A 26,056-nucleotide genomic window follows, 5' to 3' on the forward strand; every position below is an offset into this window, starting at 1 on the left:
CAGAGCTGGATGCAGTACTCCAGCTGGGGTCTCACAAGAGCAGAGTAGAGGGGCAGAATCACCTCCCTCAACCTGCTGGCCATGCTTCTTTTGATGCAGCCCAAGATGTGGTTGGCCTTCTGGGCTGCAAGCGTGCATTGACAGCTTATGTTGAGCTTCTCATCAAACACTGCCCCCAAGTCCTTCTCCTCAGGGCTGCTCTCAATCCATTCTCTGCCCAGCCTGTATTTGTGCATGGGATTGCCCCAGCTCATGTGCAGGACCTTGCCCTTGGCCTTGTTGAACTTCATGAGGTTTGCACAGGCCCCCTTCTCCAGCCTGTCCAGGTCCCTCTGGATGGCATCTCCTGGGCTACATGGGCCTGGCTCCTCTGGGAGGGGCTGGGGCTGGCAGGTGTTCCACAGGAGGGACAATGCAGTGATGTATGGAGACCAGCAACAGGATCCTGTGGGTGAATATTATCCTGCAGGCATTGCTGCAGGAGATGAGCATGGAAACTCGTCTGGAAGTGGTCATCTTTTGCAGAAAGATGGGGTGGCCCATAGACATGTTGGATCCCAGGACTTGGTGTCCCCTTGTGCACAGTGGTTAACAGGCAGTGTGGCCCATAAGCATAGTGAGCTGTGAGCATGGTGACTCCCTGGGCATGGTGACCCTCTGAGAATGGTGGCCCATGGGCACAGTAGCTCCCCGGGCAGGGTGGCCTGTGAGAATGGTGTTTCCCAGGATTTGGTGGCCCCTTGGGGATGATGGGCTGTGGGCACAGTGTTTCCCAGCATTTGGTGGCTCCCTGGGGACGGTGACCCTCTGGGCACGGTGGTCCCTGCCCACGGTGGCAGCTGTCCCTTGCGCACAGTGGCGCCCGGACAGGGTGACCCTGGGACCGGGCGCCTCGGCTCCACCATTCCCGGCCGGTGCACCGCCGGGCGCTGGTCCGAGGTACCCGGAGGGGGTGGTGCGGGGGCCGGGGCGGGGAAGGGGCCGGGGCCGGGGCCACCCCGCCGCCATCCTCCTTAAACCCCGCCTCCAGGCGCGGCTGCCTGCTCCTCCTTGCCCGCCGCCGGCTGCGCGCCCGCCCGGTGCTCGGCGCTGCCGGCGGGATGTACGTCGGGAGGAAAAGGAAGAAGCCGGTGCCGAAGAGGTGGGTGCTGGAGGTGTCGGGTGTGCTCGGGGGAGGGTGTTTCCTCCGGTAACAACCGGGGGCGACAGCTTTGAAGGTGTGTGGGACAGGGCAGGGTGGCAGAAAATCGGTCTGCAAGAGCCAAACTTGTTGTGGGAAACTGCATTAAGCTGCTGTGATGTGAAGAAGTGAAAGAGGTAGGGAGACAGTATGCTTGGGCTACTCTGTTTTAATTAGGGTTAATTGGAGCTAATGCTGTGCAGGTTCTGGCATGCTGGAGGAAAAGTAAAAATCCCGACTATAATTGTCCTGCATCCCCAGTGTACCTGTGAGGAAGCTTGTTGGAGAACTTGAGATGCTTAGCTGTCCTCTGGTTTGAGTTGCAGGCTGGCTTATGTTTTAGCTCCAGTGTAAATCGAATGTACAGCAATGGTTATTTACCAAAATGATCCCCTATTTCTCATTAATTAATTAGCATGATAGCTGTTTCATAATGCCCCCCTGATGCGTCGCTGGAGTTTCCTGACTTTGGTACACCTCTGCCTCCCCCCATACTTGCTCTGAAGTCACATCAGCCTGTTGACCTCAGGTTACCAGGGATATATATTTCTGGGAGCCACTGGGGGGATGCAGATGAGCTGAGCCCAAGCCTGGGATGGAGGAGCGAACATCAATGTTATAAATGTATGGTGAGATGTTAAGCTGAGCCAAAGCCTAGGATAAAGGAGGGAGCATCAACATTATAAACCTATGGTGAGAAGGTGAGCCAGAGCCTCTCTTGGGTGTTTATTAGGAAGTCTTAAAGAAGTGTAAAGATGCGAAGCATAGTTGTTCTGCTTCAAACCTTTTTCCTGATGACCTTGGAGTGGTGATTCCAGCCCTGTGGTGGGGCTGGTGTGGTCAGACTGAGGGTTTGGGTTGGATTTGTGTGGCTCAGGATGTGGGAGAAGGTGTTTCTTTGGAGCAGAGGGGACCTTGATCCCTGGTACTGCAGGGAATGGGAAGACTTATTTTCTTCTGTGACTGAGCAGATCTTGCAGCAGGGTCCTGCTGGGAGAGGCCAGGAAGAGCAGGGCTGGGAGCAGTGGGATGTGTGGCCTGCCAGGTGGGGAGGGAAGGATGGGGTTAGGGAGTTCTCTAGTACCTCTGTAGTTTGCTCAGGGCTTTTTATGTATTAAAACAAAATAAAAAATTAGGACACAATATATCAGCCAAGGCAACATTAGCTGTTGTTAATAGTTAATAACCCTCGGTACTTGCCAGCATGCAAAAGTGGTAAACTTCCTGCTGGGATTCTCGTTCAAAGGGCAGCTGGGGAAAAGCAGCACTGCAGCAGCAGCACAGCCTTTGCCCTTCTTGGAGCAGAGCTTTCCCTGCAGCTCTGCTCCGGCTCATCTACACAGGTGTCAGCAGCTTCAATGTGAACTTTTTGGGACAGCTGCAATGAGCTTTGCGCTGTATCCGTTTCATAAGACTGCTGTGTTAGGGCTCCTGCAAGCAGGATGGGGATTCAGACCTCTTTAAAATGCCTTTTCCTTGCTTGTTGCACAGGTGTTAAGCTGCTTTGTTGAACTCCAGGGTTCAATGCGCTGTGCTCAGGCTGTGCTCCCTGGGACAGCCTCACTTGGTGCCCAGGGCTGGCAGAGACTGCCAGAGCTTTGCCCTACAGTGTGGATGGCGACAGTCCTAAGGGCAAGGAATTTAAACAGCTTTTAAACATCTAAACCAAGCTTCACTGTTTCTGTGAGCAGAGGGAAATGTTGTTTCCTGCAGTCCTCACCTGTGTAGATTCTCTGGTGGCTAATAATGTGGTTGCGCTCAAGTCAATGCCTTTCCCTTGGTAAGTGTGTGTGTGATGGGGGCTGGTGGTTTTCCTGGCCCTGCCTGCTCTCTCATGGGAGCTTCATAACTGCCTGGCAAAGAGTGAAGAGATTTGTCAGCGATGAGTACCTGGAAGCTGTTTCCCTATGGCATCCCTAAGGATGGAGAACTGTGTGTGGAGCCTCTGGCCCTGGGATTTCCTGGGCACAGGGTGCAATGTTTGCCCATGGAAATGGGCTGCCAAAAGAGCTGCCTGCCGTCACCAGAGCCATGTTCCTCTTTGTTGTCCCCCCTCTCAAGGGTGGCTGTGAAGCACTCTGTGTGCTGCATCTGGGCACAGGCAGGAACAGAGATGCTGGAATGTCCTCCTTTAGCCTTCTGGTGCTTCAGTGCTGGCTGTGTCACCCCATGTGTCACAGCCAGAGCAGTTTCGGTGCTTGGCCAGACTATTCAAGAGAGCCTGTTACATCTACATTTTACCCACTCCCATACAGAGAAGCACTCTCTGCTCATCTCCAGTCTCATTTTCTCTTCTTTCTGGCTGTTTGTGGGATAGATTTGGATAGTGAGTGGGCAGAGGACTTTTCTTTAAATGATATCTGAGGAAACTCGGAATACTTTTCTTCACCTCTTTTTTTTTTTTTTTTTTTTTTTTTTTTTTAAATCAGAAACAGAGTAACTTTTTCCTTCCTGATGAGTGACTGTGATTTCAAAAGTGTTTAAGCCATGGGCTAACTGAGTGCATAAAAGCACTGGTGCCAGTGTGTCTTGCCCAGCTCGTATGCATAAGTTTGGTGATGATTTGTACCCGACCTCTCTGAAAAGCAGGGTATATCCCTCCTGATGCTTATGTTACAAAACAGCATGATTGAGCTTTTCCAGAGGAATGCTACAATTTTCCATCTGTTCTTAGAAGACCCCTTGGTAGCTCTCTACAATGAAAATTCAACAGGCATCTTGCTGCATTTCATTTAATACTCATTTCCTCTCTTGTCACACATGTGAGCAGTCCTGCCAGATGAGATTTGAGAGAGGAGAGCTTAAATTGCTGCTAAATATTGGCAGATCCTGTTATCCGAAGCTGCTTTATGAAGCCGGGATGCCTGCAGAGAGTGAGCTTGTGGTTAGACAAATTACATCAAAACAATATGAGTTGCATGTTAGGGGATGCAATCTAACCAAATACAGACTGGGAGTCTAAAGGTTTTTTTTTCCAAGCTAGAGAATTCAAATTGACATTAAAAACCAAAGGAGACAAGGTGACATCCAAGACTCGTTAAAGTCATTAACTAACCTCTTACAACTGAAGTCACAGCCATAGCAGTAGCTTGTGTAATGACTGCAGCTGATGGAGACAGGTCTTGAGAGACAAGAGCTGTTCTTGTGGACCCTGCTCCTTCTGCAGACTGAGAGTTGGTCTCGGAGCCTAAGTTTGGCATCAATTGTTGTTTTAGGTTGAAAATGCCTGTCTGAAAGGATCAGAAATCAGAAGACTGGAAGAGAGCAAGTTTTAAAAATCTACTGTTTTCTAAGTTCTGTTCCCTAAACCACCCTATGTAGTATCTCTTTGTTCAAGTCACAGAATGGTAGGGGTTGGAAGGCACCTTTGGAGATAATCTAGTCCAACCCCCCTGCCAAAGCAGGTTCACCTAGAGGAGGTTGGACAGGAATGCATCCAGGCAGGTTTTGAATATCTCCAGAGCAGCAAACTCTACAACCTCTCTGGGCAGCCTGTTCCACTGCTCTGTCACCCTCAAAGCAAAGTAGTTTTTCCTCATGTTGAGATGAAATTTCCTGTGTTCTAGTTTATGCTTGTTGTCCCTTGTCCTGTCACTGGGCACCACTGAAAAGAGTCTGGCCCCATCCTCTTGACACCCACCCTTTAGATATTTATAAGCATTGATGAGGTCTCCTCCTTCTTCTCCAGGTTAAACAGACTCAGATTTCTCACTTTTCCTCGTAACGGAGGTGCTCCATTCCCTTGATCATTTTTGTAACCCTCCACTGGACTCTCTCCAGTAGTTCCTTGTCTTTCTTGAAGTGGGGGGCCCAGAACTGGACACAGTACTCCAGATGTGGCCTCACCAGGACAGACTAGGGGGCGAGGATGACCTCGCTCGACCTGCTGGCCATGCTCTTTTTAATGCACCCCAGGATGCCATTGGCCTTCTTGGCCACAAGGGCACATTGCTGGCTCATGGTCAACTTGTTGTCCACCAGGACTTGCAGGTCCCTTTCCACAGAGCTGCTTTCCAGCCAGCCAGCCCCTAACCTATACTGGCGCATGGGTTTATTCCTCCCAGCTGCTGTCACTGGCTTTCACACGTGTTTCTTTTTGTCATATTAGTAAGAACAGCAATGTATTCAGGCTCTGAGCAGTCAGAGGAAATTCAGAAAAAGCTAACTGAAATAAGTTCAAATAAATATTTTTAGACTTTCCCACTTTCCATTCGTGCTATTTGTTAACATGCTCGTTGCTAAGGGCTACTTGCTCGCAGGCAGGCAGGACAGCTATCTGAATCCTCTGAGCAACTCAAGGTAGTGCTTGCCATGGTGAGGACCTCATCTGAGCATGTGGACCATGGCCAGGGAGAGACCTGCTGTGTAGGAAGGGTATGGGATGAGGAAGAAAAGGAGGAAGGGCGCACAGAGCAGCATGTGGGTAGAAAACACTAACCAGACCTCCAAGAGATGCTCTGATGGCTTGTAGGTCTCTCTGTCCTTTTCCCTGCTGGGGTTCAGTGGTGGGAGCAAGGCTGTAGTATCCAGCTGAGTTCTTTCAGCCAGGCTGCACATTAAGGTGCCCATCTGAGGATTGCCCCACACTCCAGCTAGAGAACATCATGCCTAGGGCTGCACAAGGTGGCCAGCTGGGATTGCCATATCTCCTCCAGCCATTGCCTTGTGGGATTGCTGGAGCTTGCTCTTGCTGCTGCATGGCCTTGCTTTGGCCACCTGATGTTTTACTGTTGTTGTGGCTGCACTGAATTCAATACTGGGTTTGGAAAGAGCCTGTTAGACAGGCCTAGTTTGATTAAACTTTTATTTGCCTCTTCCAGCCCCAAACCACCATCCCCTGAGGGTGTGAAGTCCAACCCCTCCAAGCGGCATAGAGACAGACTCAACCAGGAGCTGAACAAGCTGACTGGCTTGCTACCCTTCCCTGAAGATGTATGCATCAGGCTTGATAAACTGTCTGTTCTCCGACTGGCTGTTGGATACCTGAAGGTGAAGAGCTACTTGCTGGGTGAGTGACTGTGTTGGTACCTCAGCTAAAGATCCAACACTGATGCATTAACAAACAAGGGTCCGATACCACAGCTCATCTTCAGGAGACACAACTCTCTATCCCAAGGCAAACGTGGCTCACGATGAGATGTGAGCCATGCAGTGGGGATTGATTGCAGGAGCTTTTCCACTCCTCACAACACCAACACAGTCACAGAGGTAGACAGCAGGCAGGCAAGTGATTCAGGAGAGGTTGTGGGAGTGTTGGGAGTAGAGGACCCTGCCCCCATTGCTTTTGGAGGGGGTGTCCAGCAAAGAAACGGCACCACGGGTTGAGGGGAGCAGTTGGGTGCAGCTGAAACCTCCTGCAAAGTTTCTCCGTCTACTTCTCATTAGCAACTGTACTACCTCTCCTTCATGTCCAAAAACCCCTCCTGTGTCCTGCTCCCACCAGCCCATGGTGAAGAAGGGAGCAAGAGGTAAAATAGTGCATCTTGCTGAACAGCAACATTTCTTTCATCTAACTGGAACTGCAGTTTATAAATTAAATTCCCCAGGAACTGTGGGCTACTGTCTCTGCTGGGCAAGCAGGGCAGGAGATGTTGCCCAGGGCTGCTCTGCTTGTTGAGGTTGGCAAGCTAAGCAAGGCTGCTCTTAAGGCCCTTGTTCAGTTTGGCATCTTGTTAGCTGATTTTTATCCTCTTTCTTCCTCGGTGGAGGGTGTGGGGGTGGGTGCCTCATAAGTTAGTGGTTTACTGCTGCAGTTGCCACCCTGGCCCTGCTGGGCTCAGCTGTGGTGGGTCTATTATACTTCTCTAATGAGCATTTCTGTGAGATTGAGGGTGATGCCTCATACCCAGAGTCCCCAGTTTATATTTCCAGGATGGAGGGTCAAGCTGATGTGCCTGGAAAGCCAATCTCCTTGCATTTGCCTCTCCACAGCCCTGCCACTGTGTAGACTGCTACTGGGCAGCAACCGTACCAGGAGAGTGATTGTGGCTGGACATCGCTGCTGTTTTGCTTCTGCTCTTGGCACCAGGGACTTTCTGATGTATTTTTCGCTGCTGCGCGTGTAGCTCCCTTTCTCCTGCTCGCAGGTCACAGCAGTGATTACTCTCCAGATTTTCAGCTGTCGTTGATGTATCTGATGTAGTTACTGCTGGTGAAAAAACTTGTGCTGGGGGCTCCAGGGTTTTTCTGCAGACCTTGACTTTGGTGAGTAGGGATCCCTTGTACATGCTACACATCTGATGTGGTGCTGCCTTTATGAGCAAGAAAAATACTGCAAAGAGGAGGCCAGCTGAGCTGCCCTGGGTTCACCGGCCTGCCAGCTGCCCTCGTGCCCCAGCCATAGCCCACAGAAGCTTTGTACTAATGTGCTCACACCATACCCTGCTGAGGAACCTCTCCCAGGCTCAGGAGTTGCAGATGGTTCAGCTCCTACTCCTGAAGCTGTAGCTCACACATGGGGCTGCAGTGATGGGATCTCTCCTGCAGAGCTGGTTTCTCAGGTAGGAAGAACAGGAGGGATCTGCTCTGGTTCCAACTTCCATCCATGGGGCAGTGTTGGATCATCACAACAGTGTGTTCCTTCTGCGAAGGACTTGAGAGTGACTGGCTGACCACCTAGTGTGGCTGTGAATTTAATGGGCCCTCATCCTTGCCCTGGAAATGCCAGCTGTTTGACCCCAGGTGCTGGTCTGACCTCTCTTGTGGTGTTAGCTGTTCCCTGAGCACCTCTGGCGCATCTTCCTAAGTGTTACTGGCTGCTGAAGGCTTTGCTGAACCTATGCTTGTACTGGCTGACTGTGGCTGGGTCCAAAAGGCTGTGACCCAGGAGGTCCTTCCTGGGAGCAGGACTCCAAAGGACATGATGGGGGTGCAAAGAAGCACCTTGCTGTGGAGGGGAAATGTCTTGTTCTGGCTGCTTTTGCACAAGAGAGGTGATTGCTGCATGCACGGCATTGGATGCGCTTTGGATACTGTTGGTCTCCTCAAAGGCAAGGTTGGACTAAAAGCAACCCTTGCCGAGTGCCTTGTCCTCCATTGTCTGCTTTTTGGGGGGAAAACCTGGGAAACAGGATTCACTCTCTGCCTTTCTGAGATGTGGGGTGGGTAGCTGGGTAAGCAGCCTAATACCATGATGGCAAGATGTGATGATTTGAGGATGCAACAGGTCCTTCCATCCAAGGCAGTTCTAACAGAGCATTAATGTGTATTGCTTTCTCCACTGATGTTCAAAGAAAGGCAGCGATGAGCCCTTCTTACTGATAGGGCTGGACTCAGCAGCACCCAGCATGTATCTGGGCTGATGAGTCTGGCTAAGAGGGAATATAGGGGTGCAGAGCCTGGCTGGGGGGTAGTTGCCATGCCTGTGAGTCACCATGCTCCCCTGCCTGCCAGCAGGACATGAACTGCAGGCTGCAGTGCAAGTAAAGCCTGAAAAGCTGCCAGGGATTGCTTTCATAACCCGCTTACAAAAGCGGTTGCTTAAATGCCACAAAGCAGTGCTTGGGAGGTGGGGGAGGCATGGACTGGTATGTGTGCCTGGCATGGCATGGAACAGGGTCAGGACATACAGCATGCATACAAAAAGCATGCATTTCATCTCCAGTGCCTTGGGCTTGATGGAATGGCTGATGGACCCTGGTAAAGGCAGAGCACATGGAGGGCAGGAAGCCATCAGCATCTTTCTATACTTAAAGGCTTCTATCACATCTTGTCCCCTCTGAATAAACTTGGCTCCCTTAGCTTTTGCTCCATGCCAGATTTGTAACCTGTCCCTTGGGAGCTCTCCCAGGGCCCTCTCCAGCTGGGGATGCTGGTCCCCAGGAGGAGACCCCTGTGCCAAGCTCTCCCGCTGGGACTCCTGCCTCCAAGCAGCAGTGGTTCACAGTGGATGCGCTCATCACATGCTTCCCACATGAGAGCTGCTTCAGGAAAGCAGTCATCATCGCATGGATTCATGTTCAGTGGCAGCCTTGTCTCCTCCTTGGAGATCTGTTCTGCCAGGCCAATTACTCCCATTTGACCACTGTGCCTTTGATTTTCAGCTCCCACCTTGCTTTGCCCGTGTCTGCTCTGAAGTTGATCTTGTTTGACTTCAGATCATCCCACCGATTCATCAAGATCGACCTCAGTTCGAGCCTTGCCCAATGAAGACCTGTCATCTGCAAGTCATGGCAGCCTGTTCATGGTGTATCACATCAGGCGTTTCAGGGGGAGGTGGTGAAATCCCTTGTGCCGTGCTTTCTGGTTCAGTTTTGCTGTTGTCCGCTTTCTGCTTTGTGCGGACTCCTCTCCTGCAGCACAAGAGTGTGGCATTGCCTGGCAAGAATCCCTGTCCTCTGCTGCCTCAACCTCTCTCCATTAGCAGCCCAAGCCCATTGCCTTGTCTCCAGACAGCTTTAATTGGTGCCATATTGATAAGGGGTTCCTCTTTTCAAGCATTTGCCCTTTCTTCTAGGCACAGGGTTAATAGAATTTACGTGGAGCCAAAGTACTTGGTTATAACCAGTCCAGCAGGGACATGGATGCTTGCAGGTGACCCTGGGTGTATGCCTGCCTGGTCTGTGTCACAGGTTAAAAGTAAAAATCCCATGTACTGATAGAGGTGGTTCTTGCAAGAAACACAGCATGTGCTCAAAAGCCCATCTGAGGCTCTGCCTCCTCTTGGTTTTGTGTCTTTGCAGCAGATATTCGAGTCCTTGGGGCAGGAGATAGATTGTTGTGAAAGGCAGGAGGAATTAGCTGCTACCTACCATTTGGTGTCCTTCTGCTAGCTCTCCCTCCCTGCTTTGTCTCCCATATGGCCTGAGGTGTGGTGGTGCTTCTGGGAGTAGAGACAAACCAAACTGGGTTCGGCTTTTTGTCGCTGGTGGTGGGTTTCTTGGATTTTTTTGGTTTAATTTCAAATGTCTGGGGAGAGACTGATACAAGATGAGATGGACAATGCTTCTTCTGAACAATCCTCTGGTCCTCCCTGGCATGTCTGCATCAGCTGGCATTTCTTCCTGCTGCCCTGATACAACTTTTGCTGGTTTGGAAACTACCTTAGGAAGACCCTGTAGAGGTGACAGGTCTTCAACTGGTTTCTTCTTGGGGGTGGTGGGTAGGATCCACATACCTCCTTTTCCAGACAGAGAGGACTACACTGTCCTGAAGAGAATGCAACACCTGCTTGAGGTATTGGAGAAACTTCACTGGTATTTGAGCTGGCCAGGCTCTGTGCTGGTGTCCAGAAGTTTGTTTTGGCCATGCCAGGTTTGCGGATAGGCTGAGCTTGTCCAACTGCAGCCCTTGGTTGGAGCTGCTGTGTTATCCCATTTTGATCTGCTGCCTGGCCACCTGAAGCAGGAAAACCAACACATAGCCTTCCCTGGACAGCTTCAGAGACCTGTGTAGGTCCAGCATGGAGGTTTTTGCTGATAACATCCCAGGAATTTCAGCTTTTCCCAGACCCCTTCCCTCTGACCCCAGCAGGCAGGGCTGAAGTAACCAGCAAGCTTATACAAATACACATGGCACTTGTGATGCTGGCCTAGGTCAATATAAATCATTTGCCATGCAGATGCCATGAACAAGCAGCAACTGGTGGAGGAGGATCTGGTTTAGAAACATTTTATAAGACCTCTAAGCAGGACAGAAACAGTATCAACTTCTGTGGATGGGCTGAAAGCCCAGCAAGGATGGTCAGTGTTTTCTCACAAGCTCTACAGCTATTCTGATCTTCTGATCGTGTGCTATTTTGAGAGTTGACTACTCTTCATGGAAAAAATGACCAATTACTGGTGTTTCCACCAGTTTGCATCTCAGACCGAGCATGACTCTCACTTTGGACAATATCGCTGTGTTACTCCCCCATAATGCTGCTTTTTAGCTCACCATCATCTTCCTTGGGGCATGAGGAAGAGCTGGTTGGTGGGGACAGCTCAGGGAATGGCCAAGGTGAGAGCCAGCCATGAGAGCTGTGGGTCAGTAGCAGATGCACGGGTGTTTCTGCATCCTTCCCTCTCCCACCTGGGAAGGATCATGGTTATCATGATTTGTGCTTGGGGTCTGCAGCTGCATAAGCAGGCAGCAGGGTTGCAGCTGGAAGCTCAAAATGATTTAATTTTTGAAAGTTGAAAGAAGGTGTTTAGGGGATTTGAATTTGGTTCTGGAGCACAGGCTTGTTTGGAAACCAGGAGATGCTGTTGCAGGGTAGTGACTCACTGGATCATCTTTTAAATCCACTTTACTTTTAAATGTTCTCTCTTCTGTCCATGCTTTAATGAGAAACCAGAAAGATTTGTATTTTGATGGAAATGACAAGCATTCAGGCATTGAGAGGAGAGTCCTCAAAGCTCCATGCCTCCATAGGCTCGTTTGGGGCATACACACATCTGCTGTAACTTGTCTGTCCCCTGGTGCAAGTGCTGCAGATGTTGCACAGCTCTCTTCTGCCTGGTATCACAGTATTCCATGTACAAATTAAAAAAAAAAAAAAAAGTCAGCATGCAAGTTTGGAGTTGGGTGTTCGGGGAAATCATGTGGATTGGCTCTGCTTGTCAGCTCCTGAACCACTCCATCCCATGGGGTTGGGTGGGACTGGACTTTGAGATCAGTTGCTAAAATCTCAGCCTATTAGGCAAGCCATTCTACAGTATGAAAGCAAGCGGGATTTGTCTCCCAACTCTCTTAGGAGTAACATGGTGGTTGCACAAACCACTGCTGGTGAAGCTGAAGGCAGCACTGTCTCAGGCTTGGTGTATGGAAGATGTGTATCTCAAGCCATGGTGGCCCTCAGATGATGTGTGCTGTGTGCCAGCAGGATGGTGGTGGCTATGTCCCCTGGGTCTGACTCTTCCCTGTGGACTTCCGCATCTAGTCCTCCTCCTGACTAGATTTCCCTCTTCCTTTGCTTTGCAGCATGCACTTGTCACTGGCTTGTGGCTGACGCACACGTAGTGGAACAGCTTGCTCTGTGCAGTTGGCTATACCTCAGAAGAAGACCTGCAGTAGTCGGGCAGTGCTGTGTTCACTCTTCACATGAACTAGATGAAGCACCTCCATGCTCTCAGGGTCAGAGCTGGCTTTGAGCATCAGGAAAGTTTCAATCTTGCCCAAGGTTATACAGGTAAAACATGGCAAGGTGGAGATTCAGGGCTTGGTCTCTTCCAAGCTTTGCTCATCAGATCCAGCCTTTGAGTGCTGGTAGACAGCAATAACAACTCCGGTGCTATCAAAACCTGCCTTAAAGGCAGTTAAAGGTTTTGTCACTTGTATGAAAAATGGCTGAACCTCTCAGCCAGACCAGCACTGAGCTTCTATCCGCAAACCAATTAGCAGTGGTTGCTACTTGGGCTTATGTCTGATGGTCTCCCAGATAAATCCGGAGTGACTTTGCTGATCCCTGTCTCTTTTAGAGTGAGTGCCCAAGGAGAACAGCTATTCTCTACATTCACATGATGCTCTGGGCTCTGTATGGTGTGACGGGAGCTCCACTTGCTGCAAACAGTGAGATCTCCTGAAAACTTGGATGGATTTGTTTAGTGCTGAGTGGCTGGGAAAACCTCCAGCCAGCTGGAGATCTGTGCTGGGGGTTCATTTCCTAGGGTTTGCATAACAATAGAATCAGATGCTGGGGGTTGCAGATGTGGCTCTGCCAAGGGTGAGTGGAGCAGAGAATGGGGCTTAAATGCCCTTCTGCAAGGTGGAGAGGATGTGCTTAGGGTATGTGCTGCCATGCCCTCTTCCTAGATTAAGGTCACCCAGGTGGTGAGACCTGCAGGAGAGACAACTGGTGGAAAACCCTCTCCTGGTACAAGACCAGGCTCTGGATGTTGGCAAAGCTGGAGATGACTAACAGCTCATAACAAATGGCAAATAGTTGGCCACCTCCCTGTAACTCACTGGCCCATACCCAGCCCAGTGTCAGCCTGGGGCAGGAGATGCCATTTTCCACATGTGTGTTGAGAATGTGTGGTCCACGTCTGTCCTTATTCCATCTCCTGCCAAACTTCCACCTAACACTCTGGGCTGCTGCCCAAGCATAAGGCAATGCAGGATAGTGTCCTTCAGGGGCTGTGACCTTTGCAGGCTTCACTCCACACCTTGCGAGCACATCTGGAGACCTAGAGGTATGTCTACAAGGTTATTGGGCATTTTGGCTTGGTAGAGAGAAGTGGTTAAGGCTGCAGGTAGGAGCTGCGCAGGTGGGACCAGCTTCAGGGGCTGCTCTTCATGTGGGTGCACCAGAGGCAGCAGGTCGCAGGCTGTGAAGAGTAGTCAGTGTTGCAGCTGATATTTATATGTGTGGATGTATTTTTATATTGTGCCCATATCACAGTTGCAACATATTTAGAATGAACGTGGGGAAGGTGTTGCATGATGCAGCCCTTCCCCTGGGCCTGTAGGGCTCTCTGGACAGCCATGTTGGGATCTTCTGCTTGGTCTGTGCTGAGCAAGATCTTATCTGTGGCACGTCCAAGTGGTCCTGATGCCATGATGACAGCCTCTTAGTTCCACAGCAAGGCCTAGACCTGCTGTTTGCACCAAGCAGGTGCTAGTGCAGAGATGGACCCCACAAGGATGTGCTCAATGGCATGATCCTGCCACCACGGGAGCTGGAGTCCCAATGGATCTGCATTCACCTGCCCATGGAGGAGTGCAGGATGAATATTCCTAGGTCTGTGCTTCCCACTAGCAGTCTCAGACATTTGCTGTCCCTGCACTGGTGCAGTTAGGAAGGTTAGATCCAAGATCTGCATCTGTGCCAGGGACTGCTCATGGTCCTGGGAAACCTGCTCTGGCTGACCCTGCTCGAGCAGGAGGTTGGCCTGGGAGATCTCACCAGGTTGCTTCCCACCTCTGCTGCTGTGCAACTCTGCAATGTTCTGCTGTGGGGCAGCTGGCAGCAGGTTTCACCATGTAATCTTACTGCAGTCAGCATTAAATTAGCTTTTTTTATTCATCTTCATGTTGTTTGCTGTTACTATGGGCTAGAGCTGCAGGGACCTGGACCTGAAGTAACTGATGCAGTGAAAGGAGTCAAGCTTAAATCCCTCCTTGGGCAAGATCCTGCAGGACTATGTGGGAGTGTTTGCAGCAGCAGCAGGAGGTTGGAGAGGTGGGTGTGGGCTTTGAGGCTGCCAGTGCTCCCCTGGGCATTTCTGTGATCCTTGCAAAAATGCTGGGTGACTTTTTCTAATAGGTTTATGATCTTTGGTTTTGGCATTTGCTTGTTTTTCTTGGATGGCATGAGCCTGCTCTGGTTGGCATGATGCCTTTGTTAAACAGCTGAGGCAAAGGTTGGTGCTAATTTGATGGAGTGTGGGATCGGATCCAAGAGGAAAACAGTTGTGTGTGGCTAGGCGTTGCTGGAAGAGCTGGGAGCTCCTAGCTTCCTGATGCCAGGCATCTCTGGAGTTTGTTTAAAGATAAATGCTTGCCATGGGTGAAGTCTGTCATCTCCCACTGGTGTAACTCAGTCCATGAGAGCCCCCTCGTCCCATCACTACATGCCCTTGTAAAAAGTCCCTCTCCAGCTTTCTTGTAGATGCCCTTCAGATACTGGAAGACTGCAATAAGGTCTCCCCCGGAGCCTTCTCCTCTCCGGGCTGAAGAACGCCAACTCTCTCAGCCTGTTTTCATAGGGGTGATGCTCCATCCCTTGGATCATCTTTGTGGCCCTCCTCTGGACTTGCTCCAACAGGTCCATGTCCTTCTTATGTTGGGGACTCCGGAGCTGGACACAGTACTCCAGGTGCAGTCTCACAAGAGCAGAGTAGAGGGGCAGAATCACCTCCCTCAACCTGCTGGCCATACTTCTTTTGATGCAGCTGAGGATGTGGTTGGCTTTCTGGGCTGTGAGCACGCATTGCCAGCTTATGTTGAGCTTCTTATCAAACACCACCCTCAAGTCCTTCTCCTCAGGGCTGCTCTCAATCCATTCTCTGCCCAGCCTGTATTTGTGCATGGGATTGTCCCGGCCCACGTGCAGGACCTTGCCCTTGGCCTTGTTGAACTTCATGAGGTTTGCACAGGCACCCCTCTCCAGCCTGTCCAGGTCCCTCTGGATGGCATCCCTCCCCTCCAATGTGTCAACCACACCACACCGCTTGGTGTCATTGGCAAACTTGCTGAGGGTGCACTCTATCCCAACATCCACGTCACCAACAAAGATGTAATGGTCCATTACAATGATTATCTTAAACAGGGAGTGAATTAGACAGCTTTTAATATCTCCCCTTCTTCCTGCCATCAGATATTTTCAGTGCGTCTTAGCCATCAACCCCTTGGAGACATGATTTCATCAGGCTGAGGGATCTGGGGCTCTCAGTGGGATTCCAGGGGGGTGGCATCTCTCCATCACATAGCCTGCTCTGCTGGCATGGAGAACTCTGCTTGTCAGTCTTTCCTTTTCGTGGTAGTGCTGGCTTCACCTTGAGCTTGCTGCAAGCTCTGTTCCAGAACTGCAGCACATCCCAGAGGTGTTTTCTGCATTGCCTTCACTCAGCTGTGTCAGGGAGGCAGGGGGAGGGGAAGGAGGCTCCAAGCCAACACCCCGTGTAATCAGGAGACAGAGCCAGCGTTGCCTGTCATGGGGTCATCATCCTGCATGTTGTTTCTCATGAGCGTGCATTTATGTGCTGCTGAAGCCCCCCGGAGACTAATAACTTTTCTCAAGCAAATGAAGGATGTTTCAGGGCTGATCCCTCTCTCCCATGAGGTTACTTGTATTGCAGATGGAGTGTTTGTTTTCTGCACTTCAATTAAAAGGAGTTTTTTTTCCTTTCCAAGTAAAAATGTGACTGGAAATAGTCTCTGTACCCCTGGTGGTTATATGGGCTGGAGTCCTCGATATAGATGTGCTCAGACCTCTCTTGGGATTGGTCCAACCACTGTGGGTATTGGCAAGATGAGTGAGGATTAGTTCAAAGACCTGTTTGGAGAGGGAGAGCCACAGGGACACTTTGCTTCTGACTTGTTGGTTGAGGAAGACACCCAGTCATGACACATTTGAACATGAAGAGGGTCACCACCTGAAAATTGGTAAAAGAGGTCTCCACATGATCTAGACCACTGAGGAATGGCTGTGGCTTCTGAGAGCAGCCTCAGCCCTGCCTGTCTGCTGGATGCTTGCTCACTCCAGCACTGGCCATCCCCAGGAGGGCAGCTGTCTCTTGAAGCAGAGAATCCCTCTGCAAGAACAAGACCAGGCCACAGGTGTTGAAGTGATGATGAGAGTAAAGGGAACTCATGTCACATGTTCCTGGATTATTTTGGTGGGAGAGGGCTATGTGTTTTGCCTCACATACTGACTTCAGCATCTCCTTGGCCTCTGGCTATGGATGGTGAGGACTGGGCTGGATGTGAACACTAGTTGCTCTACACCACCAATACGTAGAAGCACCAGTTACAATCCAGGCCATGCAGTTAGGACCTTAAAACCCTAGTGCGGTGATGCTTGGTGGCAAAACAGTTGGCAGACACAATCTTTTTTGGGTTTCCTACCCTCTCTGCTCCAGGTCTTCTCACCAAGCCAGGTCATCATAGTGTGTCCTATGGGAGATAGATTCTGCAGGATTTTCTAGCTCAGCTGTGCAGAAATAGACCACTCTTTGTTTGAGAGTAGGGGAAGTGAGCAACTCTGATGGGAGATTAAAAGCCCCTTGCTAAGATTGGTGGGAGAATTGAAAGAAATAATTTTGCTGGAAAGCACAAAATGAGCAAATAGGTGTTTCATGTTGGATTCTGTAAGCCCACAACAGGTCTCCCCAGCTCTTTCCAGTTCTCCCTGCAGATGCTGCTGGTGGACACTGGGAGAGAGCTGGAGACCATGTGCTTTTGGGTTGTGCATCCTCTCAAAATGCTCTCTGCCATTTGGGAAGAACTTGGTTTCTTATTGAATTTTCCTGCCAGCTTGCCTCATTTCAATGCTTTAGAGAGGAGTCAGCCCTTCAAAAGAACTCAAATTTAAAAAAAGAAACAATGTTCCATTTTGAAACTATTCTGCTCCATCATGTACAAATTGAATCCATACCTGTGGTCCAGATGGGCTTTGGATGTTTTTCCTTGGGAATGACTTGGCAATCATGCAAGGAGGCTTTTTTCTTGGTGACTGCCTCAAACCTGCCTTTTGAAACTCCTGGGGACATGCATTTCCTTGACTGATGAGCAAACCGAGCACAGTGATTGCTTTTCTGGCATTGAACCTTATCTTCGCCAACCTTTTCCAGAGGTCTTGCATCCCCTAGCTGGGCTGATCCCCCTCTTGCTGATTTGGGAAGTGTCTATGCAGAGGGTGGTCCCCTGCAGAAATGGGGATGTGAGCTTACACAGTGGGCAATGCAGATTTGTGGCATGGGCTAAACTGACCCACAGGGGAGCGCGGGGGGGGGGGGGGGGGAAGGCATGTCCTGTGGGAGTTGCTAGTTGCCCACAAGCTGGGCTTTCCTCCAGTGAGTGAGGGTGCAGGATGGACATGGCAGAAGATGCAACTCCTGCCTGAGCATCTCCAAGAAGAACTCAAGGTCTGGGGGAGGCTGAAGTAGCCCAGTCCTATCAGCAATAGAGATCAAGGTTAATTCTGCTTAATAGGCTCAGAACATCCTTTCCACTTTTATTTAAACCTGTGTGACTGCAATGGTGTGGCTTCTCTGTGTCACCTTATGCAAGATCTTCAGTTAATTATCTTTAACTGTGCGCCTGGTTACTGAAAGCCTGAATGGGCGGGTGCTTGCTGTCACTCAGGCTCCACATTTAAATAGATCTGAGTGATGTTTTGACCTCAAACTGGTTTTAAATACAAATACGCAGATCTGTCTGGGAAAATGCTTTTGTATGTTGACGGTTTGATGAAAAGCAAAATGTCTCATATCAGCAGTTTCAGATGAATTTAAGTTTTGGCTTTGAACTCAGTGCTACTGAAAAAAAAAAAAAAACAAACCTTTAAAACCTTTTAATGGTGAAGTGAGAGCTTCTACCATGGAGAAATTTAAATGTGTGGTCAGACTTGGGGTGGTTTGGGATTTTTCCTCATTTCCTACCTTTCCCTCAAATTAGGAAGACTTTTTTTCCAGCCAAGGTCATGCAGTGTCATCAGAAACCCAGGGCTCAGATGAAGCAGGCAGTGATGGTCTGCCAAGATATGGCTGTGCACAGAGTGTGCGAGCCCCACCTGACCTTGGGGTGCTGCAGGAGCTTGCAGTGGTGGCAGACCTGGGGTGCTTCCTACACAGGGGCTACTTCAAGGTTTTTCTCTGAGTTTTTGGTCAAGTTGGCAAAAAACCTGCCTTAAACTGCCCTTTTGTTGGAAGCTGAGTTTGGACTGAGTTTTTCAAGGATAATTCCCCAGCAGATGAAGTACTGCTCTGGAGCTGCTGTCCTTGTTCCGGTTTCTGAACAACCAGTTTTCTGTGTACTATGATGCTCAGGGCCCTGTGACCAGGGCAGGAGGTTTCACTTTGGCTGCACCCACAGGTGTTGCCTTGAAGGCATCTAGTGAGGAAGCATGAGGCAGCATGTGAATCAGCCTGGGGAGGTCATTGCAGTGAGTCCTGGGAGCCAAGAGCTGCCCACTGGGAGTGCTGTGGCCACCAACCCTCTGATCTGCTTCCAAGCAGCCAAAGGTGGAAGGGAGAAAAAATATGGGTGCTTTGATGGTTCGTTAAGGTTTGCCACTGTATTTTGTCAGCCCTTAAGGACAGGAAAGCATATATTGTGGCACTGGGGCAGCTTGAAGCCAACTCCAGCTCTACCAGGCCTAAACCTGAAGACTTGCTGTGTTGCGTGGTCCAGAAATGCTCACCTCCCCTCCTTTGCATCTCTGCCTCAGACTTTGACCGAAGTGAGGTTTCCCAGAAATGGGACCAAGCAGAGGCTATTATGTCTTGGAGGAAGCATTGGGAAATTGGAGATGGCTCTGTAAAAGGTCTCTGCTCCAGTTCCCGCTAGTCTCATCTTCCTCTGAGCTGGGCCCACGTGCATTGGGTAGCATGGTGCAGCTGTGCACGAGCAGCACTTGGGTGGGGAGGAGGGAGAGGCTCCTGGCTTGCCCCTTTCATGCTGATTTCTTACCCTCTTACTCACAGCTGCAGCTACAGATGTTGGCGACTGCGTGCTGGATCAGCCCAGAGCACTGGGAGGGAATGGACAGACGGACTTGCAGGTTGACAAGGAGCTGTTTCCTGAGGGGGAACTGCTGCTCCAGGTATCGTTCTGTACCTCAGTCATTTGGGGTCTTCCCTTGGCTCCTGCCATACACTGGGCATGACAGCTGGTCCCTGTCTGCTGATCTCTACAGTAGATATGGGGCATGTGGTCCCATCTGTGGAGCAAGAGGAGACCCTGCCCTGCCAGGAGGTGCTTTGCAGGCACTGAGCACCTTGGGACAGAGATCAGTGACAGTGCCTGGCTGAGATGGGTCCCTGGCCCCACAGTTCCCTCCCACCCTGCGATGCAGTTTGCTGCCCCTTTGGTCATGCTGTAGCAGCTCTGTAGGGGCTGTACCATCAACTGCATCCGTGAACAGAGCAGGGTTTCGGGGTGGTGGGTTGTGTCCTTCTTGCAAAGGCGTCGGGTGATGTCTGTGCCTGTAACTTGCAGGTGTTAGCTGCCACTGAGCCCAAAACTGGCATTTTTCCTTGGGAACCACTACAGCTCACGGACCCAACATGCACAAACTCATCCATCTTAACCAAGAGGTGCAGGGGTATCATACATGAGTGTAGGGAATGATCGCTGATTAGACCCTGAGGTGATGGATTCCTTGTATTTTAGTAACTGCTAAGAGGAGAATGGTGATAGCTGCAGAATAAAACATCCGCCTGGAACTGTTTGCTCTACCTGGGGCATTGCATGAGCTTGCTAGGATGAGTTCACAGCCTGCCTGGGATGGAAAAAGTCCAGGTTCAGTTTGTAGACTGTGGGGGGTAAAAGAAGGGAAGATGGATCTTGGAAGACAGTGGTGGACAAAATCAGTGGGTGGTGGGAGCTTTGCTTTGTAGAAAGGCTATATATATATAGATAAACATTGACAAATGGCAGTACCAAAATTAAATCATAGAATGGTTAGGGTTGGAAGATACCTTAAAGATCATCTAGTTCCAACCCCTTTGCCTTGGCCAGGGACACCTTCCACTAGACCAGGTTGCTCAAAGCCCCATCCAGCCTGGCCTATTCTCCAGACAGGACTTGGAAAGGGTCTCTGTACTGCGTAACTCCACTAAGGCACCTAATGAAATAGCTCTCAATGAACGTCAGAGAACAAGGAGCTGGTGAATCAGCTTGCCAGAATTCTGTTTGTTTGGGCTGCAATTTATAAATGTAAGCTGGAAGGAAATAGGATAGAAAGGGCTCGTGGAAAGGCTGATTCCTGAATAAACATCTGGGCATGTTAGCTTAAAATGTGCTGCCCCTTCGGGCTTCAGGGCAAGCCTGTGCAAGACCGTTAATCTTTCTCTGGTTGTATTCCTGACATCACATGTGCTTTCTGCTTTCTGGGCCTCGAGTCCTCTTCTCCCTTCTTCCACCTCTCCAAATACTAGCAGATGAAAGCTTGGCTGTCTGACCCTTTAACCCTGCACCTGCACAGCCTTACATGAATGCCCACTGTTAAGGACAGGCAGGTGGGTGAAAGCAGAGCCCCAGCAAGAGCCCCCATGGGGGATTTTGCCAAGGCTATGACTCCTGGGAGCCCAGCGTGACTACTAGCAATGAAGCTTGGACCAAGTGAGGTATCCTATGTGGGCTTGACTCCCAGGAGCAGTCTCAGCTGGCTGCAAGTGTGATTAGTCATGGAGAAACAGCTGGAATAAAGCGATAGCCAGAAGGGAGCCAGAGATTGCCCCAGTCCCATGATGGAGCTGCTCCCAAGTGCTCTCCAGGGGTTTGAGCTGAACCATAATATGGCAATTTGCTGAGCCACCAAAGTATTGGCAATCTCAGGTGATTGAAGGCATCTGGAGAACTTATGAGGTGTTAATGTGACAGAAATCCCCCAGCTGAGCTGCTGGATGGTGGTTCTCCCCCCCTCGTCAGCAAAGAGCATTTTAATCAGATACTGTAATTTGCAGAAAACTGACTCAGGGCCCCACAGGGGGCTGCAGTGCACAAAGGAAAGGGACCGGTCCCGCTGCAAGTTGGATCTGTACAGTGTCAGGCAATATGTTCAGTCCAGAGGCCTTTCAAATAGTCCGAGTTACTAAAAAAAGCCAGTCCACATGAGCCTCAGAGTGTTGCTGTAAATGGGGAGATGCGTGAGCTATGTCAGCAGATTGCTCCTGCCTTATCTTTGCGTGGGGGGAGAGGGTGAGTGGAGCCAAGGGAGCAGCATGTGTGGCCAGACCCTTCTCTCCAGCCTGGTCTCAAGCAAAAGGCATGTCTTCATGTTTCCCCCTAGGGGCAGCTCAAAGTTGCCGAGCTGGGCAGCTCACTGGCAGAGTCCCTATTTGTGGCAGATCCTGTCCTGATGCTTATGAGAACTGCTGCGACTTCTGCCCACATATAGGTTAAAGCCAGACTTCCACTTAGGGTTTTCTTTTCCTAGTTTCTCTCCTTTTATTCACTAATAAATTAAATCTATTACAGACAAGAGCAGGGGACAGGAGTTACTATCTAGTGCAGTACTTTCCTGGATCTTCATCTTGCCTCTTTTTCTGGCTATTAGCTTGATGCCTGAGCTCCTCTCCTGCTATCCTAGCTATGATCTCTCATGTTTTTTGAATAGTTTCTCTAATTTAGCGTGGGTTTGGTCTTTTCAAGCAAGGAGCTACTAATTGGGTATGGATTTAGCTGCAAGCCATACATATGTAATTGCAGAGTGCAAGGCAGGAAGTGAAGTTGGCAGATGGTATGAGCACAAAGATATATATTTTATTTTTAATGGAGATTTGAGGTTTTTCTGTTTAAAGCCTTATCTTCTGTCGTCTAGAACATCAGCAAGAGGAGAGTAATTTTCCCAATGTGGTGTCTCATAGTGGTAGTACAATGCCAGGATGTATTTGAGGGGCAATGGTATTTGTTCCTGACAAACATCTCGAGCAATGGGGCCTCTTGAAATGCTTGTCAGGAACAAGAACAAAACCAGATGAGAAGAGGTTGCAGTCCTGTGTAATGGGAAACGGATGAGAACAGGATGCTGTCACCTCCTTGAAGATGTGTCAAATAGTCTGCATGCTTATAAGGACCAGGGGGTATCACATCAGGTGTCACAGATATGACATCAGGGCCTTCACAAATCTGGAACCTGAGTTTCCAGATTTTTCCATGTCTTTTGCTTTCAAGGTGAGTGTTAGTTTTAGCTGCATTCCCATCTTTGAATGACAGCAGTAGCTGAATTTGGTCTTACATTGTGTACTTTTCACATACCTTTGGAACTGAGAGCAGGAGTCTGAGGAACAGTGATGTCCCTGTAGTCCTCAGGTGCTAAGGATTAAAAGGTGGGTTTTAGGGGGTGATTGGAGAAATTCTGGGGAGAAGACCTACAGAAATGCAGAAATAAGCTTCTGTAACTCCCTAACTGTAGAACTTGGGGTGAAGAGCAGGGACTAAAGTGTCTTTGGAGGTCATCCTTAAAATGAAAGGGCATGTAAATATGTCAGGTCAGTGACTGACTGCAGTTTGGTTACCATCTCTGAAGGCTTCATTATGCTTGAACTAAACTCTTGGAGTCACCAGGCTCCTTCATGGCTCAAGGCACTTGCCTCTGCACTGCCTGTTGCTGCTTGTTGAAGTTGTAGGCAGGTTTCTTAGAGGAAATCAGGTCTGCTAGCAGACCCTAGAAGAGCATAGCTATACTCAGCTGGTACAGGTGGAGAGGAGGTAACCAACTCCAGGTGCTCCAGAAACCTCTCCTTTGTTGTTCCCTCCTGATGTGGAAGATGCCCTGTGGTGAGAGGACTTCTATGATGGGTCTAGAAAAAAATTGTCAGTCCACCTTTGATTATAATTTATGGTAACAGTGAGGAACCCCTCCACAGCTAAGCAGTGTTAAAAGCCTCATGTGGTCACAAGGTGCTTTCCTTTTTTGTGGATTCTTTATTGACAAAGAAGGTCCTTTCCCATCCCTGAATGCTGAAGGAACACCTGGAGTTCATCTTTCAACAGCTGGATTGAAATTAGGCAGGGTAACTCTGGGCTCAACTTTTGCTTTCAGGCACTCAATGGATTTATCATTGCTGTCACCGGAGATGGCTACATCTTCTACATCTCCCCTACTGTGCAGGACTACCTGGGCTTTCATCAGGTGGGTACCACTTTTTCCTGGCTGTAAGCAGGTGGGTGCAGTCCAGGCCTGGGAATGAGGTGCCAGGGCTTTCTTCTCCCAGCTCCCTTGGATTGTTTTTGATGTATGTTTTCAAATGAGTCATGTTCTTTGGGGGCTGTGAAAGACAACATGCATGCTTGTGACTTTAGTAAAAACAGATGTGAGCTGTGTAATGGCAGGCTCTGTATCCTCTTGTCTTCATGTGTAAGAGGGGTGTGAGATTTTTCTTGTATCATGCTGCTGGGCACATAGGCTCTCACTTACAGAGGGTTGAAGGCACCTTGCTGGCAAGCAGTGTCAGTGCCCTGAAGTACCGTGCATTACATGGGATGCCAAGGAAAAGCAGATCTCTCCCCACATCCATCCTGTTATCTGCAATTCCCCTGACGTCTAGCTCCTTTGGCTGGAGGACTGAGTCAAGAGGAGGGCTGTGAGGCTGCCAAACCCATTTTGTTCAATGAGTTTCCAGTGCACCTGCAGAGACTGAAGTGTTTTCCTCTTTGTCCTCTTTGCACCCTTTCCTACCTCGCTGTAGAAGGATCCTCATGGGCTGATGCCCTAAGTCAAAACAGCTGTCAGAGGCAGGGAGCGGTCTTCTCAAAGTACCTGTATGTCTGGTTAAGCAGGAGGCTCTGCTCTGGCATGTTTCTGAGGGCAGGGACGTAGCAATTGGTGACCTGAGCTGCCCATGGGCTTGGCTGATTCATGCTGACCCCCATGGCATGCAGGACCAGGATGGGAAATGTTGGTCCAAGACATGGCCCTAGAAGAAGGGGACTGTGTTGTGACACAGGTGGTGTGAGGACTTGATGGTGTTTTTGCTGTGTGGCCAACCTTACAGCCCAGCATCAGCATGTCTGTTTTTCCTGGTGGCCCACTGAAGGAAGATAGTTTGCACTGAGATGCAGATTCCCATGGATTTGAAGTAAAAAAAACCCAAAGAAACAATAAAAAACCTACAAACACGTTTTTTAAAATGCAGGTCCCTCTGCATAAGTCTGGGCCGGGGGGAAATATTAGTTTGGTTTGGTCAAAATGTCTTGATCAACCTGAAATTATTTTTTACGTTGATCCTGGGGAAGAAACAAAACTACTTATTTGCACAGGGCTAAGGATGGCAACACAAGAGAGATTTTGCATGCTGTTGCAGAGCAGCAATTTGTACCCCCACAAACAAATTCCGCTCTGACAACCCACAGCCTTTCTGGCACTTTGTCTGAATTTAGTCCTGAGAAGATACTGGAAGTTAAGACATGCCTGACAAATGCCGTTGCTGTACTGTTCACGCCACAGATGGGGAGCAAAGCTTCCCAAAGAGCATGGGCTCCTGTGGCAGATGGTGCTGGAGTTTCAGCATTTCCTATGAATTGCAGTTAAGGATCGGGAGCCAGAGCCAGTTGGAAACATCCTTGGAAGGGCCAGGTGACACCAGGAGAACCTCAGCTTTGACAGTGTAGGGGATGGGATGGAAAGTTCTGCTTAGCTGTCACCAGGGGACAGTGGGTAAATGGGTGGTGTTGAAAGTCCTGAGCAGCCAGAGGTACTTGGACACTGTTATTTCTATTCCTTCTAGAAACCTCTGAGCTGCTCCCTAGGGAGATCTGCTCTCTGCTCCCTTTCCCTCCTTCCTTAGCTGCCCTTCCTAAAAGCAGCCAGTTCCTGGTCCTTGTTCTCCATCCCACACACAAAGCTGTTTGGTTTTTCCTGTTGTTTATGCTCAGTCACTGTACTTCTAGTACCCACAAAGGAAAGCCTCCTGCCATTTCTTCCTCCAGACACCTGCCAGGCTGGGCAGGAGTCAATGCTCTTCTCCCCTTGTGTCATTCCAGTCAGATCTCATATACCAGAGCGTATATGAGCTGATCCACATGGATGACAGAGCCGCCTTCAGATGCCAGCTGCATGGAGCCCCAGCATCTGACAGCACCCAGCATGCTGCCAATGGTGAGTGCCAGGGTGGTCCCGAGTGCCAATCCCTGGAGATCAGCCAGCCACCTCTGCATGGCCACCCAGTGCTGTACAACCCTTCCAGTGGCATTTATAGCCAGCAAGCACAGCACTGTGCTGAGGAGCATCCCGTAGCCTCCCCCTGGGATTCACAGCCATCCCAGGGGTTGTCACAGCCACCTGTCACCGAAAGCAGCTAACAGCAATGACATGCTGCCTTTCTCTCTGCTGGAGGGATGGGAACACTTCCTCCAAACCTTTTTGCTTTTCAGTGTTTGAAATCCTATTTATTTCAGTGGGGCAGCTTGTTGTCTTGCTCCTGGCTGAGAGGCAAGGGAACCAGAAACTATCATGAACTGGTAATTTCCCATGGGTAATTGGGTAATGGGTCTTGCCTGTCTTGTGAAGACCATGGGTTCACTTGAGCAGCAGTCTCCACTAGGAGCAGGTGTGCAAGACCATGAGCTTGAGGTGCACAGCTTGGAAAGCTTCATTTTCCCTTTGGTTTCCCAGCTATTCCTGCTGACCAGCCGCTGCTGGCTGGATGCAACATAGCATCCAGCCTCCAGCACCTCTGTCCCGAGAAGCCCTCCTTCATGGAGAGGAGTTTCACCTGCCGCTTCCGCTGCTTGCTGGATAACTCCTCGGGATTTCTGGTAACACAGCCCTGCACCAGGACACCCCTCTAC

The 26,056-nt window shown here is 49.9% G+C and overlaps 1 protein-coding gene across 1 annotated transcript in view; it reads left to right on the forward strand.

Moving 5' to 3' along the window:
• Positions 1 to 1,100: 1,100 nt before the first annotated feature.
• The window catches only part of LOC309672851 (uncharacterized protein), a gene marked incomplete at both ends in the record, with an annotated part of 28,486 nt that continues 3,530 nt past the window's right edge, over positions 1,101 to 26,056 (forward strand). The window contains 6 exons of the mRNA XM_082484465.1: positions 1,101 to 1,141; positions 6,001 to 6,188; positions 19,246 to 19,364; positions 23,310 to 23,399; positions 25,250 to 25,364; positions 25,881 to 26,023. Of these exons, the coding sequence (XP_082340591.1) occupies positions 1,101 to 1,141; positions 6,001 to 6,188; positions 19,246 to 19,364; positions 23,310 to 23,399; positions 25,250 to 25,364; positions 25,881 to 26,023 (696 nt within the window). The remainder of the gene's footprint in view (positions 1,142 to 6,000; positions 6,189 to 19,245; positions 19,365 to 23,309; positions 23,400 to 25,249; positions 25,365 to 25,880; positions 26,024 to 26,056) is intronic.

The sequence above is a fragment of the Vanellus vanellus genome (assembly GCF_965231255.1).
Source record: "Vanellus vanellus genome assembly, chromosome: 5".
Taxonomy (NCBI): Eukaryota; Metazoa; Chordata; class Aves; order Charadriiformes; family Charadriidae; genus Vanellus; species Vanellus vanellus.